This window comes from Notothenia rossii, assembly GCF_949606895.1.
Source record: "Notothenia rossii genome assembly, chromosome: 5".
NCBI lineage: Eukaryota > Metazoa > Chordata > Actinopteri > Perciformes > Nototheniidae > Notothenia > Notothenia rossii.
This window is the reverse complement of record NC_136903.1, coordinates 24,862,452-24,878,382: the sequence shown is the minus strand read 5'-3', so window position 1 is coordinate 24,878,382 and position 15,931 is coordinate 24,862,452. Positions and strand designations below refer to the sequence as shown.

General features: G+C 42.0%; 2 protein-coding genes across 2 annotated transcripts; both read left to right on the top strand.

Annotated features, from left to right (window-relative positions):
- The first annotated feature begins 1,098 nt into the window (after window positions 1-1,098).
- Window positions 1,099-15,399, top strand: LOC307040609 (uncharacterized protein). Its single transcript, XM_079683615.1, has 2 exons — window positions 1,099-1,395; window positions 8,039-15,399. The coding sequence occupies exons 1-2, from the start codon at window positions 1,323-1,325 to the stop codon at window positions 9,100-9,102; spliced, it is 1,137 nt and encodes a 378-aa protein (XP_079539741.1). The 5' UTR covers window positions 1,099-1,322; the 3' UTR covers window positions 9,103-15,399.
- LOC307040211 (uncharacterized protein) lies at window positions 2,249-6,996 on the top strand. Its single transcript, XM_079682840.1, has 5 exons — window positions 2,249-3,408; window positions 4,150-4,731; window positions 4,840-4,983; window positions 5,615-5,870; window positions 5,997-6,996. The coding sequence occupies exons 1-5, from the start codon at window positions 2,659-2,661 to the stop codon at window positions 6,656-6,658; spliced, it is 2,394 nt and encodes a 797-aa protein (XP_079538966.1). The 5' UTR covers window positions 2,249-2,658; the 3' UTR covers window positions 6,659-6,996.
- Window positions 15,400-15,931: the final 532 nt, after the last annotated feature.

The following is a 15,931-nucleotide window of genomic DNA, read 5'->3' as shown; positions in this document are numbered from 1 at the left end:
AGCATACTGAGAATACTCAGGTAATGTACAAGTACCTCTTTAGTAAATGTACTTTGTTACTATCCACCACTGCAAATTAATGTAGTAATACATGTTCAGTGAAATGTTGTGAAAATATCCGTATCATAGAGTTCAGTCCGATGCTCAAACAATAAGGTTCATGACATGTTTATGGGAACTTGTGTTGAGGGGTTTTAAAAATTGAGTGAAGTGTGTTCCGACTGCAGAAGTGAAAAAGTTATTTGTGTGATGAACCTGTAGCGCCATCAAGAGGGGAGAAGTGGAAAATAATTGTATTGGATGATGGATCGGTAAAATAGTCTACTTAAGTAATAACTGGATAGTTTATAGTAAATGTACAAAAACAAATGCCATCAATTATTTTTAGAGATTGTGTGCATATGTCTCTATTTTAAAAAAAGGTTTGATTTAAAGTTTTAAAAATTAACATTTATCTTACCCATGTCCATGTGCTGCTGTTTCCTAAAAGAGTTTTCTCCCTGCAAAATTCAATATAATAACTAGGCCTATACTTTAGGTCCATTTAGCCTACATTCCATGCTAATTGGCTTTTATTGTATGGGAGCTGGAGACAGTCTCACGATGAAGATAAATAAATGAAGCGTCCATGATTGTTTCAGCTCCTCAGTTCCCAGTGAAAAATAAACGCACCACAAACAAGAGGATCATGAGAGTCATTTACTCGATTAACCAAAAAGTCCACTTTAGCAGCAAAAAATGCTTAGCTATAGGCCTTTGGTCTTAAATAAATATGTAACTTGTTCCTCATGTTGATGAAAGCATGCACTAATAACCACTGTACTGTATGCCGACATTTATATTCTTTATTTTGTAGGCTTTATTTGCAAAAAAAGAAGAGGAAAATAAAAATATTTAAATTGTTTATTCTTGCGTTGACTGTTTATTCTACACTGGGTCCAGTTTAGAGAAGCAAGTGTGTGTGTTTATGATCATGAGGCCTCTTACACATACTATTTTTTACGGAAACAGCTACAAACAAACAAACAAACAAACCGCCATTTACATATCTAATTGACGGTATATAATCGCTCTCACTCACTCTTGGACCGGCACGCACGGGCGTCAGTGAACAGAACGTGACGTTGTACCGAGGTTATTGACGGCTGCAGAGCTTTCAATCAGTCATTTGAACACAGACTTGTCACAAGTTCACCTGCGAAAACTGGAAAGTTGAAATCTTGGATTTCTGATCCCAAAAACGTATTGAAAACCAACTGTTTGATAACTGAGCTTTAGAAACACCTAAAGTTAATTTACAGTTAAAACTACTAGCTGAAAACATGGCTTCGTCTGGACCCCCTGCAGAGGAGTACCTTCTGACCCGTGTCACACGGTGGTTCACTGGCTTTGCTGGTAAGACATCATTTTATGTCATGCCAAATGTATTTGTAAATGTTTCTTTAGTCATTTTGAGTTAGTTTCAGTACGAAGTTAGCATTTAATTACGTGAAATTGTTGAATATTAAGATTGAGACATTATGGAATGTTGGCTTGAAAGTTGGAAAAAAATTGATTTCAAGTCACTTAATGTTTTTTGGGTGTAAAAGGAAAAAAAGTCGATATAACTGGGAAAACTTTGTCGGGAGAGTTGTAGAATCTGCTAACAAAGGTGTTGCGAGTTGAAAACCCAGTTATTGTTGTTGAACGGTTTCAAATTTCCGAATTAACTGTCGAAAATTGAAAAAACAAAATGGCGACCAGCACCATGGTGATAATAGAACGTACATGTCCAGGGTTGTTTCTCCGTATAGACAGTTGAATTTGCTGCTTAAAAATCTATCTGGATATGTTGAGGGGCCCCCTTATGTTTAACAATATCACACAATTTTTTGTTTAACTATAATTCCATCCATCAAATATATTCTTAAATTGATAAAGATTGTATTTTCTGAAGAGATGAGTGGTTTTTATATGCTGTCTCGTATAGTTATTTGCATTGCTGTGCAACTCGTGATTAAAGAGAGTAACCAATAATACATTCGCACATATATGGCTGTGGTCATTTTGGAGAAGCCCTGCTGTTTATTTTAATGTGGTTAATGAGTAACAACGTTGAAGCTGCGTAATTCCGTGTGTAAGTCCATGACCATCAAACTTTTGGGCCGCATTTCAGTGTTTTTGAAACAAGATGTTTTCTCATATGTCTTCAATAGCAGAGCAGGATTTTTGTGTTTTTAAATCGAATTATTCGTACCTCACTCAGGGTGTCCGCGCGGTAGTAAAAGGTAGTAAAAGGTAGTAAAAAGAATCTACCCAAATTAAGGCCCTTGAAAGGTAGTAAAAGGTAACAAACGCAATTTGACTTGGTAGTAATTTTTTTAAAACTCTGCCTCAATATATAATGAGTTTCCATTGTTTGCTTATTATTTGTGTCTGCATGTTTGAATTTCATCTAGCCTACGTAGTTTAAAAATATATACGGTGCTAACAGGACCTGAGTGAGGCGTAGTTGATAGCAATGACGTAGAGGTAACCTGTGTGGACTTCATAGCCTATCAGCGACGCTTACAACATTTTCCGCCTTTTTCCAACAATTGACGTTAGCAGAGCCGCCTTTTGCCACAGTTGCAGTCTACTTTTTCTGATGTTAGCAAATTCGAGCAAATTTAGTGTGAAATGGGGAAGTGCAAGTTTTCGCAATTATGGGTTGATGACCCCTTATATAAAGACTGGCTTAAACCCGTCATAGGAAATGACCGTGAAGCATTTTGCAGTGTCTGCAAAAAAACTATAAATGTTACCTGGAACGGCATTACTGCTATCAAGTCCCACAGTGGATCGGCTATACACCAGCAGCGGCTTCGGGTGAGGGGGGGACAGCTGCCGATTTCGTTGTTTTGCGATGCTAGCAGCAGCACCACACAGATCGCGGCAGATCATGCCAACTTATCAGCAACAGTCGCACCACCTCGGCAGCAAACCAGTGCCACCAGCACCACCACGGCTGCGATAGCCAAACAGCAGACGTTACCGCCACAAACATCAGCCCTCAGGGCTGAGGTTCTCTGGTGCCTGAACACAGCAGCTAACCATCATTCATTCAATTCGAATGAGGGCATTGGGGAATTGTTCGAAAACATGTTCACTGACTCCGACATAGCCAAAAGTTTTGTTTGTGGCAAAGATAAGACATCGTATATCCTTGGATTTGGCATTGCTCCACATTTTAAGAAGCTTCTTATAAATAGCATCAATGCTTCTGGGCCATATGTTGTCATGTTTGACGAGTCTCTGAACCAGTCCGCCAAGAAGAAGCAAATGGATATTCACGTTCGGTTCTGGAGAGATGACCGCGTGACGTCTTCATATTTTGGGTCACAGTTTCTTGGACATGCAAGGGCTGAAGACTTGCTGCAAAGCATTAAAGTGAGTTGATATTTTCTTGTTTGTTCTTTCTTATTGTCGTTATATGCCCATTTGAAAATGTTTATGTCATAGTTAGCCTAAGCTTTAGCCTACACGACGTGTGTGTCGGGTGTGTTTTGTGACCCTGCAAGGCGATATCAGTCGCTTTGCGCTCAATGCTATTTTGAGAAAATCCACGGTAAACAAACATCCGGGTTAAAATGTTGAATTTCATGTTTTCGCATAATTTGACAGTATACAGTCTACATATCATTTCATATCGTGGACAAATCACGGAAAAACATACGTTTTGACTGTTAAGCCCGGTGAAGATGCAACACATTAGCAGTCATACCATTTGTCAACGCCGCTTAAAAAGGTGATTTTCTCCTCTTCTAGCATTATCATGACAGGAGAACCATGCCACTTTGGATACAGTTATCTTAACGATTGTTCTAGCAATAGCCTCAATATACATATCGTTGGAAAGCTTAGTTTATGGCCGTTCATATGAGAACAATAACTTAGTTTTGTACATTTTACCAAAGCGACTGGTTTCGCCTTGCAGGGTCACATTTTGATGAAGGATTTGGTTAATATTTCTGAAAGATGCATACTGGTACTACAAAGGGGGAAACACGTTTGACTTATACTTACTGGCACTGTATTTACTGTCTATCTATTGTCTATTTTATGAATAACCAAAAACCACAGGACAGATTAAAATTTTCAATAAACTTTGTTTTTTGTGACAATTCACAGGAATGTGTTGCACAACTCAACTTGAGACACCTGCTGTCTGTCAGTATGGATGGCCCAAATGTCAACTTCAAGCTGCTGAAGCTCCTTCAGAACGAACATTCAGAGCTTCATGGGGATGCACAACTCATCAGTGTTGGCAGTTGTGGCTTGCACACCCTCCACAATGCCATGAAGGCAGGATTCGCAACATGGCAGGTAGACAAACTGTTGCGAGCTATGCACTACATCTTCCACAATGTTCCTGCCCGTAGAGAAGATTACACCGCCACCACAGGATCTTCTACCTTTCCCCGATCTTTCTGTGGCCACAGATGGGTGGAAAATGTCCCTGTGGCTGAGAGAGCTGTCGACATTTGGCCTGTGCTTTTAACATATGTTGATGCTGTTCAGAAGAAAAAGGTGACAAACCCAAACACGGCGTCATATGATATCATTTTGGCAGCACGGGATGATAATTTGATAATTCCAAAGCTCCAGTTCTTCTTGTCAGTTGCACGAAGCTTCAACCCCTTCCTGACCAAATATCAGACCGACGAGCCTGTGCTGCCCTTTTTTGCTAAAGATCTGAAAGAACTCCTGATGGTAAGAAATGTAATTCCTGTAGAGTAACTGTCTTTATTTGAATGTGATTAAACTGTATCAGTTGACAGGTGTGACTTGATTGCTAACAGTTTTTGTTGTTCTTTTAAGGCTTTACTGCGGCGATTTGTTAAAAGGGAACTTATACAGGACCGAAGCCCACTGCAACTTATCACAATCCAGGTGTCTGAGGAGAAGAACTGGGTGGCTCTGAAAAATGTGGACATCGGCCTGGGTGCTGAATCTGCCATCAAGGTAATTACTGCAGATACTTTCAATGTCATACATGAAATGTGCTGTCGGCACAAATAAATAGTTACTTCGAACTATTAGGGTAGAAAATGAATGAGTAACATTGGGCATTATTTAACCACCTCTGTGGTAAGCAATATAGCTATCGTAATTGTGTGGTTGTTAATGGTTATCTTTCAAACTTCAGTGGTCTTCACCACCAGGCCTTTGGCATTGAGGCTTAAACTGAACCACAGCCATGAGGATATACCAAACCTCTTTCTCACTCTGGTTAAATTGTTAGGATTGTTTTAAATGTGTAACTTGTCATAGTTTAATTTCCAATCATAGCAGTGAATGTTTATGCATCCTGAACTCATCCTGAACTATACTCACATATCCCATCACTCCCCCACCCACCCACCCACACACACAAACACACCCACACCCACACCCACACACACACACACACACACACACACACACACACACACACACACACACACACACACACACACACACACACACACACACACACACACACACCCAGAGAGCAGACAACCAACATCTTTTCCCCACAGGTTTTACACAAGTATCTCTATATATGTGACAAATAAATATCCTTGTATGAACATTAATGTTCTCTATTTGTTAGGCCCTTCAGAGCAAACCAGGAGGCAAGATAGGGGAGCTCTCTCTGCTAACCTTCAGGAAAGAATGTTTGCAGTGCCTTGTTAAGGTTGTCATGAAATTGCAAGACAAATCCCCCCTAAAGGTTCCAATGGTTAGGCACATTGCATGCCTTGATCCCACACAAATCCACCAAGAACCGGAGTGGTGCATCAAGCAAATGAAGAGTGTAGTGCAGACATTCCTTCAGGGAAAGAGATTGACAGGTGGCATTCCAGCTGGTAAGAAAAAATACAGTATGTCTAGGGACAGGGAAGGTCATTCAAATGAAGGCCATGTTCTAAGGGTGTTCTACTTTGAAATGTACTTAAATGTCATTAATGATTATGTTTTTGTCAATATTGTAGGTGATGTTATCATTCAACAGTTCGAATCGTTGACCTCTGTGGAAGGACGGGATGAACGTTTCCTGGCTTTCAAGCCACTGAAGGACCGCCTTGATGTGTTCTTCTACACAACCCTCAGCAGGCCTTACCCTGACTTGCTGCAGTTTTGCCAGAGTCTCCTCCTTCTTTCCCATGGCCAAGCCACTGTGGAAAGAGGATTTTCAGTGAACAAAGAGGTGGAGACATGCAATCTCCATGACCGCACACTGGAATCACTGAGACTAGTTTGTGACAGGATCAACAGTTGTGGTGGTGTTTTGAAAGTGCCCCTCACAAAGGAGCTCCTTGCCTCTGCCTCATCAGCTAGATCCCAGTACAGACTGTACCTTGACAGTGAAAAGAAAAAGAGAGAGAGTGCTGCCCATGCTCTGAGGAGGAAGGCAGTGGGGGAGGAGCTTCTGGACCTCAGAAGACAGGAAGAGGTACTTCGCCGTGTTTGTCACTCACTGGAAAAGGACGCGGACAAGTTGGCCGAGCAGGCTGAGGGAAAGGCTGGGTCCAAAATGGCTGAACTGATAATCAAGTCCAATACCCTTCGCAGAAGGCAGAAAGAAAAAAAAGAAGAGCTCTGCAAATTGGAGAAAATAATTGAAGATAAGTCCTCACAACTGAGACTTCTGTGACTGTACACCCCTCACAGTTATTGTTTTAAATGTTTCTCTTAGATACAATGTAGATTGCAACAACTGCACACAGGCACACCCACAGACGAATGCAGGCACACGCACACACAAACACACACACACGTACACCCCTACAGTTATTGTTTTAAATGATTCACTTAGATACAATGTAGATTGCAACAACAACAACATCCATACAAAGGCGCACCCACAGACATGTGCATACATGCACTCCTCACACACGTTATTGTGTTTAAATATGGTGAATGTTATATTGAAGCAGATCTTTGAAAGCTGTAGTCCTCAGAGCATATTGTTCATTAAAGTTATTTATTTGATTGATTTTCAATTTTTTTCATTAATACGCATTATTAATACGCACCAGTAACTGCTTAAGTGTGTGTGTGTGTGTGTGTGTGTGTGTGTGTGTGTGTGTGTGTGTGTGTGTGTGTGTGTGTGTGTGTGTGTGTGTGTGTGTGTGTGTGTGTGTGTGTGTGTGTGTGTGTGTGTGTGTGTGTGTGTGTGTGTGTGTGTGAGAGAATGCGTGTTTGTGAGTAAGTGTGTGTGATGTGACACTTTATTATTAATATTTATGGTTGTTAAGTGATATGTGTTTAAGAAGTGTCAAGGTTATTACTCACTTTATTAGGGCTAAGGGTCAACTCAACACTACAAAAAAAAACACAATTGACAATGACAATACTTAATGATCACAATTAAACATTAGTGTACCTGATATGTATGACGGGTGTGACAGTGTCACACTAATACCTTATAATTAGTAGTCCAAAAAGGGCTGCTGCTTGATGTCGTGTTGGTAGTAAAAAATATTGTGGAGGTAGTATAAAAGGTAGTAAATTCATCTCTATGAATCCTGCAGATACCTGTCACTGAATAGAGACAGTAGGCTATGTAATTTAACTTAATATGACTAATACAACTCAACTGTATTCACCTTTGCTTTACAGTCCCTATTACAGATACTGTGCTCATTAAAGGGAAAATACAAATGCAAATTATTTGGCAAAATCTACATGGCAATAGCATTTTCATCATGCTGTTTTATTTAAGATATCCTAATAAATAGTAACAAAGTTGCCCCTCACTACATTTGACAGTTATCATTGTCAAAATCGGTATTTAAGAATTGGTAGCCAAATATGCCACACCAAATACACAACAGCAACTTACCTGTGTCTAGTCAGGCATTATCAAACTACTCCACTGTCCTAAGTTTACAATACCAGTAGATGAGTTGCATAGTATTTGATAACACTTTTAGAGGGGGCAGTGTTAAGTGGTGGCTTTTCTACAAACTGATTAATTAGGCCTTTAGACCAACTGATTAAGTCTGTTTCATAAGTGCAGAATGTTTCTCAGGTGGCTCCCTGTGGCCTGTGACCAACACTCGCACCAGTGCTGCGACTCCTCCCGAGGACCCGGTCCTGTCTGAGGTCGATGAGGAAGAGGTCGGCGCTGTGTGGGTGGACGCTGTGGACAGGCTTCAGGAGGCTCAAGCTGAGCCTCATGGAGGTAATGGAGACAGTGAGCAGACCCCTCCTGCTGCTCCTTCTCCTGTTTATTACCCTATTCCCTATCCGGTTCCTTATGCTGTTCCCCATGCTGTTCCATATGGTGTTCCCTACCCTTGCTATGCTCCTATGACTTCTCATGCTTACCCCTACGCTGCTCCTTCTCCTTACGCTGCTCCTCATGCTTACCCCAACGCTGCTCCTTCTCCTTACGCTGCTCCTCATGCTTACCCCTACGCTGCTCCTTCTCCTTACGCTGCTCCTCATGCTTACCCCAACGCTGCTCCTTCTTCTTACGCTGCTCCTCATGCTTACCCCTACGCTGCTCCTTCTCCTTACGCTGCTCCTAATGCTTACCCCTACCCTGCTCCTTCTCCTTACGCTGCTCCTCATGCTTACCCCTACGCTGCTCCTTCTTCTTACGCTGCTCCTAATGCTTACCCCTACGCTGCTCCTTCTTCTTACGCTGCTCCTTATGCTTACCCCTACCCTGCTCCTTCTTCTTACGCTGCTCCTTATGCTTACCCCTACGCTGCTCCTGCCTACCCCCAGGCTGACGCTTACGATGACCTTTCCTATTACGCAAATCCTTTAGATGATGTAGAGGACCCTGCTGTTGAGGCGTTTCTTAACAGGTACTTGGATGGGCAGTTATCTGAGGCTGAGGAGGAGGAGGAAGACGTCGCATATGGCAGCCCTGTCTTTGATGTTGAGGACATCGGGCCACTCTCCCTTGAAGATTTCTCAGAGGAGCCCGAAGACTCTGTCGTTCCTGGATCTCCCTCATGTTATGGCCCCAGCTACTCCAGAAGAAGATGCAGGGAAATTAGTGACGAGGAGGGGGAAGAGGAGGGGGAAGAGGAGTCCGCTGCGAAGAGGCGATGGTGGTCCGAGGACTACGATTCGGATTAAGTCTGCAATGGATGGGCTGATAATCCTCCTTGATCATCAGAGCAATATCTGCCCATCATCTCTTCCACTTCACAACTGGACCAAATGATTCACCTGGTAGCCTTTGCGTCTTGCGGGGCGGGTCCAGGTAGCATCTTGCTCCTACTTGATTGGAAACTTCTACTTGTCGGGGCTGGCCTTTGCGTCTTGCAGGGCTGCCTTCGAATCTTTTTTTGGTGTACTGTCTTATTTTTTGTTTGTCAATCTTTATTCCTTTTATTCTGAGGGCAGGCGCTGCCCCAGGTAGCCTTTGCGTCTGGCGGGGGCAGGTCCAGGAAGCGTCTTGCACTGATTTGATTGACACTTTTCTACATGTCAGGGCCGGCGTTTGCGTCTGGCTGGGCAAGTAAAGCCTCAGGTAAGCTTTGCGTCTTGCGGGTCTGCCACCCAGGAAACGTCTTGGATTTTTGGTGTATCATCTTCTCATATTTGTTGCACGGTGGATCGACATTTCACCTTGGAGCCTTCACCTTGATCGTGGGTTTGCCTGACTCACCCTCATATCATGCCCTCACAGTAAAGCGGACAGCACTCTGTGTCCTGGAAGACGCTGCAGTCTGCTGTCTGTTGCTCCCAAGGCCAAACGAAAGCCATCACTGAAAACCACTGCACTGACAACCTAAGAAGCAGGAACAAAGCAACAAAATCAAAGAGAAGACATGGCACTTTTACTTCATAGAACACAGGAGCTACATGTTGCAGCTGGGCTTTGCGTCTGGCTGGGCAAGTAAAGCCTCAGGTAGCCTGTGCGTCTTGCGGGGCTGCCAACACCCCAGAAGTGTCTTGCATCGACGTTTTAACTTGGAGCCTTCACCTTGATGGTGGGTTTGCCTGACTCACCCTCATGTTATACCCTCACAGTGAAGCTGACAGCACTGTGGAAGCACCTGGAAGACTCTGCAGTCTGCTGTCTTTTGCTCTCAAGGTCAAACGAAAAACATCACTGAAAACCAATGCAGTGAAATAAGAAGATGCAGACAACACATGGCACTTTACTCTCATTGCACCTTTACTGGACACATCGAACATGAGGACATTTTTTGTACAAAACAAAAAAAAATCTGATTAGATTTAAGCCTGCTAACAAACAGCATCTCAGTAGGATGCCTCCTGAATGCTTTTTCTCCACAGGGGCGAGTCCAGGTAGCATCTTGCACTGATTTGATCGACAGTTTTCTACATGTCAGGGCTGGCCTTTGCGTCTTGCGGGGCTGCCAACATCTCAGGAAGCGTCTTGCAAGGGGATGTTTGGTGTACCATCTCCTAATTTGTTTAGGATTTTGTTTTCACCTTGGAACCTTCGCCTTGATGGTGGGTTTGCCTGACTCACCCTCATGTCATGCCCTCACACTGAAGCTGACAGCACTGTGTGTCCTGGAAGACGCTGTCTGCCGTCTGTTGCTCTCAAGGTCAAACGAAAGACATCACTGCAAACCACTGCACTGACAACCTAACGGTACGTCTAAACTACAGGCATCAAAAAATGCTTTCAACGCTTCGCCCATTCACTTGAATGGGGTGACGTAGAAGATTTTTAATCTTCGCCGAACTGCATTGTGGGGAGCATGGCATGACTTTGCAAGCATCACGAGCATCTATCGGCATCAAAAGTTGAACAATGTTCAACTTTTGAGTCTCGATGCTTGGCATCAGCCAATGAAATCCCGTTTATGCAAATCCCGCCAGTGCAAGCGCAGCCAATCAAACCGCGTGCAAGCTGGGAGAGCCAGACCGCAGTTCATTTCCTCATATTCCAAACGAGATATTACGGTAGCAAATCACCCGGTTCTTTACGACCGGAACTATTTACCGGGATACAAACCGGAGGAACCAGGCATGGAGGGAGGTGGCAGAGACAGTGGGTGAAACTGATAGTTTTTTTCGCCTGTTTGGAGAGTTTATATCCAGTTTACTTCGTTTTAACATTGCTATTGCTTTGTATGTCGGGGGCGGGAGGTTCATGTGATTGGTTGCTCGCAAAAAATCGCCAAGCTTCAGACACGCCCAGCTCCAAGATTTTTTCATGCCTGTAGTGTAGACGGGCCGTAAGAAGAAGCAGGAAAAAAGCAACAAAATAAAAGAGAAGACATGGCACTTTACTCTATTTGCACCTTTACTCGCCAATGGAAAGGCAATGCACTGGACACTTTCAAATGACATAATATCCAATGTGATGAAACTTTATTGAACCTAAACAAACCTCAGATTTAAGCCTGCTGTAATTTAGGCATCTCATAAGGTTGCCTCCAGAATATCTTTTCTCCACAGGTCAAAATTATTAAAGGGATAGTTTGAATAGTTTAAAGTGGAGTTGTACAGTATTGATCAGGGTCTTAGCTACAGTAGATTGCAGCCTGCACACCCCCTGTTTGAAGAAGCAGACAGGAATTATAGCACAACAGCAAAGCAAAGTATTTCTGTGGAGGGGGAGGGGGGGGTGTGTGTAACAGCTCCCATCTAAAAGAAAGGCCCACCTTAAAAAAGCTATTTCAGTTTAAGCAATGCTATATGCACTGTATAGATACTTTAACTCAGTTTACCTTCCCTTTCCAATGGGAAACTGTAGCAAGTCACAAAACAGTCATTTTGACCTCGCAGAACACAGGAGCTGCTGGTTTAACGTTGCCACGATCTGTTAGTTTAGTGGGAATGCATTCCAACTATCTGTTCTTCTACGCACAAAATTCTTTATTCGTATTATTCCACCCGTTATTTTGCCGGTCTTCTCCCGCATTGAACATCGCAGAAACTCCGTTCAAACATCAAAACGTTCAGCTCGGTCGGGAATCAATTGCTATTACTTTTATCATTCATAACTTTCATAATTCCAGAGATACATCCCATAATTCATCACATTTTTAACCATTGAAGTCAATGGAGAAATTCTTCAGACTTCAACAAATCTTCATGCGACTCATACTTTCACTCAGAAACCTCATTCCAACTTTAAAATGTTACACATCTTTCTGACATTATTCGTGTAACACAACTTTTAAATCTGATTCTTACTTTTAGATATATTAAACATTGTTCAGACCTTGGTACAGAGGCCTTCTTCAGATTGTAACATTAACTTGCGTGATGTCACAGCTAGAGTGTAGGAAATCTTGAAATTTGCCTTCATACATTTTTAAAAAACTGCCATAATTCCCAAACCCTACATTCGAGAGACATCATTTTTCATGACAAACGTAGGAAAACATCTCATAGCTTGAAAAATGACAAATAATTAAGCAAAAATCATTAAAAAAAATGCCTCTTGAGGGCGTGAAGTGACACTTTCAACATGTCTCCATTAAAGCCCATAATTTCAGGATGATATTTCCTCACAGCAGCAGCCGCACAACTTTAGTTAATCTGCCAAAAAGGCCACATTATTGACCCGAAAGTAAACAAAAAGCACACTTCAGATACTCAAGGTCCTTGAGATGCTTCACGATTTGAAATTTCACCGATTTCTGTTACGGTTCTTCAGCAAAACGTTCACATGTAAGAGGTTTATCTCTCATTCAGAACAATGGAAACATTTTATCTCTGGACACCTCGTTAGCTCAAATATAAACACCTGTGTCATGGAACACGATGACGTCATCACTCCAACTGACATGCTCAGAGCAGCAGACTTCAGATAATGGTTAATGGTCCTGCCCTCAACAGCTTTACATCAATTACGGGCTGTCATCATATGCGGTTTCCATGGAAACGCATCGCTCGCCATAAAAGACGGTTTTGTCATAACTTCAGTGAAAATGCTCCAAACGGCCCAAAACTTCACAGGTTTGGTAACGATGCAGCCATCAATGCATCTAAGTGTATTATGGGGTGTCATCAAATGCCGTTGCCATGGCGACAGACCACTCGCCATGAAACACGATGTCGCTGTAAGTCCAATGGACACGGTCCAATCATCCCCCAATCTTCACTTGTATATCACCGGTCCATGCCTCAACAGCTCGACGACAAATCTGAGATCTCACCATATGTCGTTTCCATGGAAACGCATCCCTCGCCATAAAACACGATGTTGCTATAACTCCCATGAAAATGTTAAAAAAGTGCTCAAACTTCCCATGTGTGCTAACAATCCAGCTGTAACGACATCTACGTGAGAGTTTTGAGATTTCTTCAAATGCCGTTGCCAGGGTAACACAAGGCTCGCCATGAAACACGGTTTTCTCATAACTTCAGTGAAAATGCAACAAATGGCCCAAAACTTCACAGGTTCGGTAACGATGCAGCCATTCCGTAGGCATGGCGACAGATCAATCGCCATCAAGTTAGTTCAAAAGTTTGCAGTTCAAATATTCTGCTGCTTTTCCAAGCCTTTTTACTTTCTTTCTTTTCTCATCACATATTCAAGCCCCCAGTGTTCATGTATCATTTCAATTTACATTCTTCACTTTCTTCTTACACATTACATTTCAGCATAGCAATTCAGCGTCAGCTTTTCAGCATAAAGCATTCCCACTAGCAATATCTTTAGGAATTGCATTCTCAAGTTAGTATATGTAATTGTGTGACTTAAACTCTCTAGTTTGAATCCACCAAAGTCCCACAAAGGTACACAACAGTATATTGCTCTACTTCCGTGCTCATACTTGGGACGTGCCGACCTCCATCTACTGAGGAAATACACTGACTATGGAGAATTACCTCAAACAATCCCACTTCAAACGGTCCTCCCTGTCAATTTAATATGGCCAAAAAAGGTACAGTAACTTTATAAAATATATGATATTTTAAATATTCAATCATTCAGAGATCATATGTCTTGCTTACCATCTTTGTCCTTACTTCACTCTTATCTTACTACACCAATTGAGCTGCTGTTGTTCTCTCAGGACAAACAAGATAAGTATGAGCTTCTGTCTTGTAGAGAAAGTATCCTGAAATAGTTTATTATTAAAAACACAGAAAGTAATATGTTACCTACCTCGAAACTGTACACTAAATCTGTTTGTTTATATTATATCACCTGTTCAGTAAATCACAGATAAACTCTGCTGCTCAATGTGGATGATAAAAGGTAAGTAAGAACTTCTGACAAGGTGATTTGGCATTTTCTACAATGGAAAGTCAAAGTATGATATATGTGTTAATGTGTGTAATATCTGTATGCTTATTTATACTTACTAAAAAAAGATCAGATCATGTTTTACTAACCATTACTTACTCATACTCCACCTTGGACAAAAACGTGAGTACAAATGTCTGACTTAAAGTAATAACTAGAAAAAGCATTTCCTGCAGAAAATGCGTGCGAATGCTGTAAACTGTGAACATTTATGGCTGAATTTAGCTGAAAATGCAAAAAAAACGGATATGTTATTAGCTGAATGGTAGCTGCTTTTAGCTACAAAAATGCAGAAAAAGCTTAATATTTAAAAGAAAAGGTTTAAAAAAAGGCATAAACAACAACATGTATAGCCTTGATGTCCTGAAATAGCTGAATAATGTAATAGTTGAATGGTTTCTGCAGCTGAAAATAGGCTGAAGGAGTTAAATATCAGATGTAAGTAGTAGTGAATTAATTTGTATTAAGATGAGAAAAGAAAGTAAAAAGGCTTGGGCAAGCAGCAGAATATTTTGACTGCAAACTTTTCGACTAAAACCATACGTCACCAATAATTTATAAAATATGTGGAACCTGTTGAAGTCTGTATGAAATCTCCATCAGACAGAAAAGAATAGGCTGAGACATTCTGTTAAAGTCCAGTCTGTCAGTGTTTGTTTCTATTCCTGAGCACCTACTCATAACACCCAATCATAACACCTGTGTGTGTCCAGAGATCAAAGACAACCAACTGCAGCACTGCGTCCCATAAGAATGCATTGAGTTGTATATCTGACCATTTTGCCACCCGTAAAGTCCAGTCTGTCAGTGTTTGTTTCTATTCCTGAGCACCTACTCATAACACCCAATCATAACACCTGTGTGTGTGTCAAGAGATCAAAGACAACCAACTGCAGCACTGCGTCCCATAAGAATGCATTGAGTTGTATATCTGACCATTTTGCCACCCGTTAAAAAACTATGGAGAGAGAGAGAGAGAGAGAGAGAGTCTGTGAGAGAGAGAGTGTGTGTGCGAGAGAGAGAGTGTGTGTCTGTGTCTGTGTGTGTGTGTGTGTGTGTGTGTGTGTGTGTGTGTGTGTGTGTGTGTGTGTGTGTGTGTGTGTGTGTGTGTGTGTGTGTGTGTGTGTGTGTGTGAGTGTGAGTGTGAGTGTGAGTGTGAGTGTGAGTGTGAGAGAGAGAGAGAGAGAGAGTTCATATTTTGAAAAAGTTAAAAGTTTCCCATCATGTGCTGAAAAGGCTGAATAGTTTGATATTTGAATGGTTCCTGCAGCTGAAATTAGGCTGAAGGAGTTAAATAAAGATATCAAATGTAAGTAGTAGTGATTGAATGTTTCCAAACAACTGTGTACGTAAACACAGAGATCACAGGGTTCCATGGTGTCTGCCCTGATTGGATGATGACTCGTGTGTGTGTGTGTGTGTGTGTGTGGGGGGGGGGGGGGGGTGTGTGGGAGGGGGGGTGTGTGTGGGGGGGGCGGTGTGTGCGCGTGTGTGGCTCCAATCTGCCCAGCAACACCATGACAACCAACTGCAGCACTGAGTCCCATAAGAATGCATTGAGGAGTATATCTGACAATTTTGCCACCTGTTCAAAAAATATGGCTCCTATCAAAGAATTACCAGGCCTTTAGCATCAGGGAACCCCAGTGAACTGAAATATGTTTTTTTGGGGGTTTTGTGTGGTAAATGTGAAGAGGAGAGCAGCTTGTCTAAAGT

Coding starts and splice junctions, on each gene's coding strand:
- LOC307040609 (XM_079683615.1), top strand. CDS start 1,323: ATGGCTTCGTCTGGACCCCCTGCAGAGGAGTACCTTCTGACCCGTGTC. Junction 1,396..8,038: donor GTGGTTCACTGGCTTTGCTG/GTAAGACATCAT, acceptor AATGTTTCTCAG/GTGGCTCCCTGTGGCCTGTG.
- LOC307040211 (XM_079682840.1), top strand. CDS start 2,659: ATGGGGAAGTGCAAGTTTTCGCAATTATGGGTTGATGACCCCTTATAT. Junction 4,732..4,839: donor ATCTGAAAGAACTCCTGATG/GTAAGAAATGTA, acceptor TGTTCTTTTAAG/GCTTTACTGCGGCGATTTGT. Junction 5,871..5,996: donor GACAGGTGGCATTCCAGCTG/GTAAGAAAAAAT, acceptor TCAATATTGTAG/GTGATGTTATCATTCAACAG.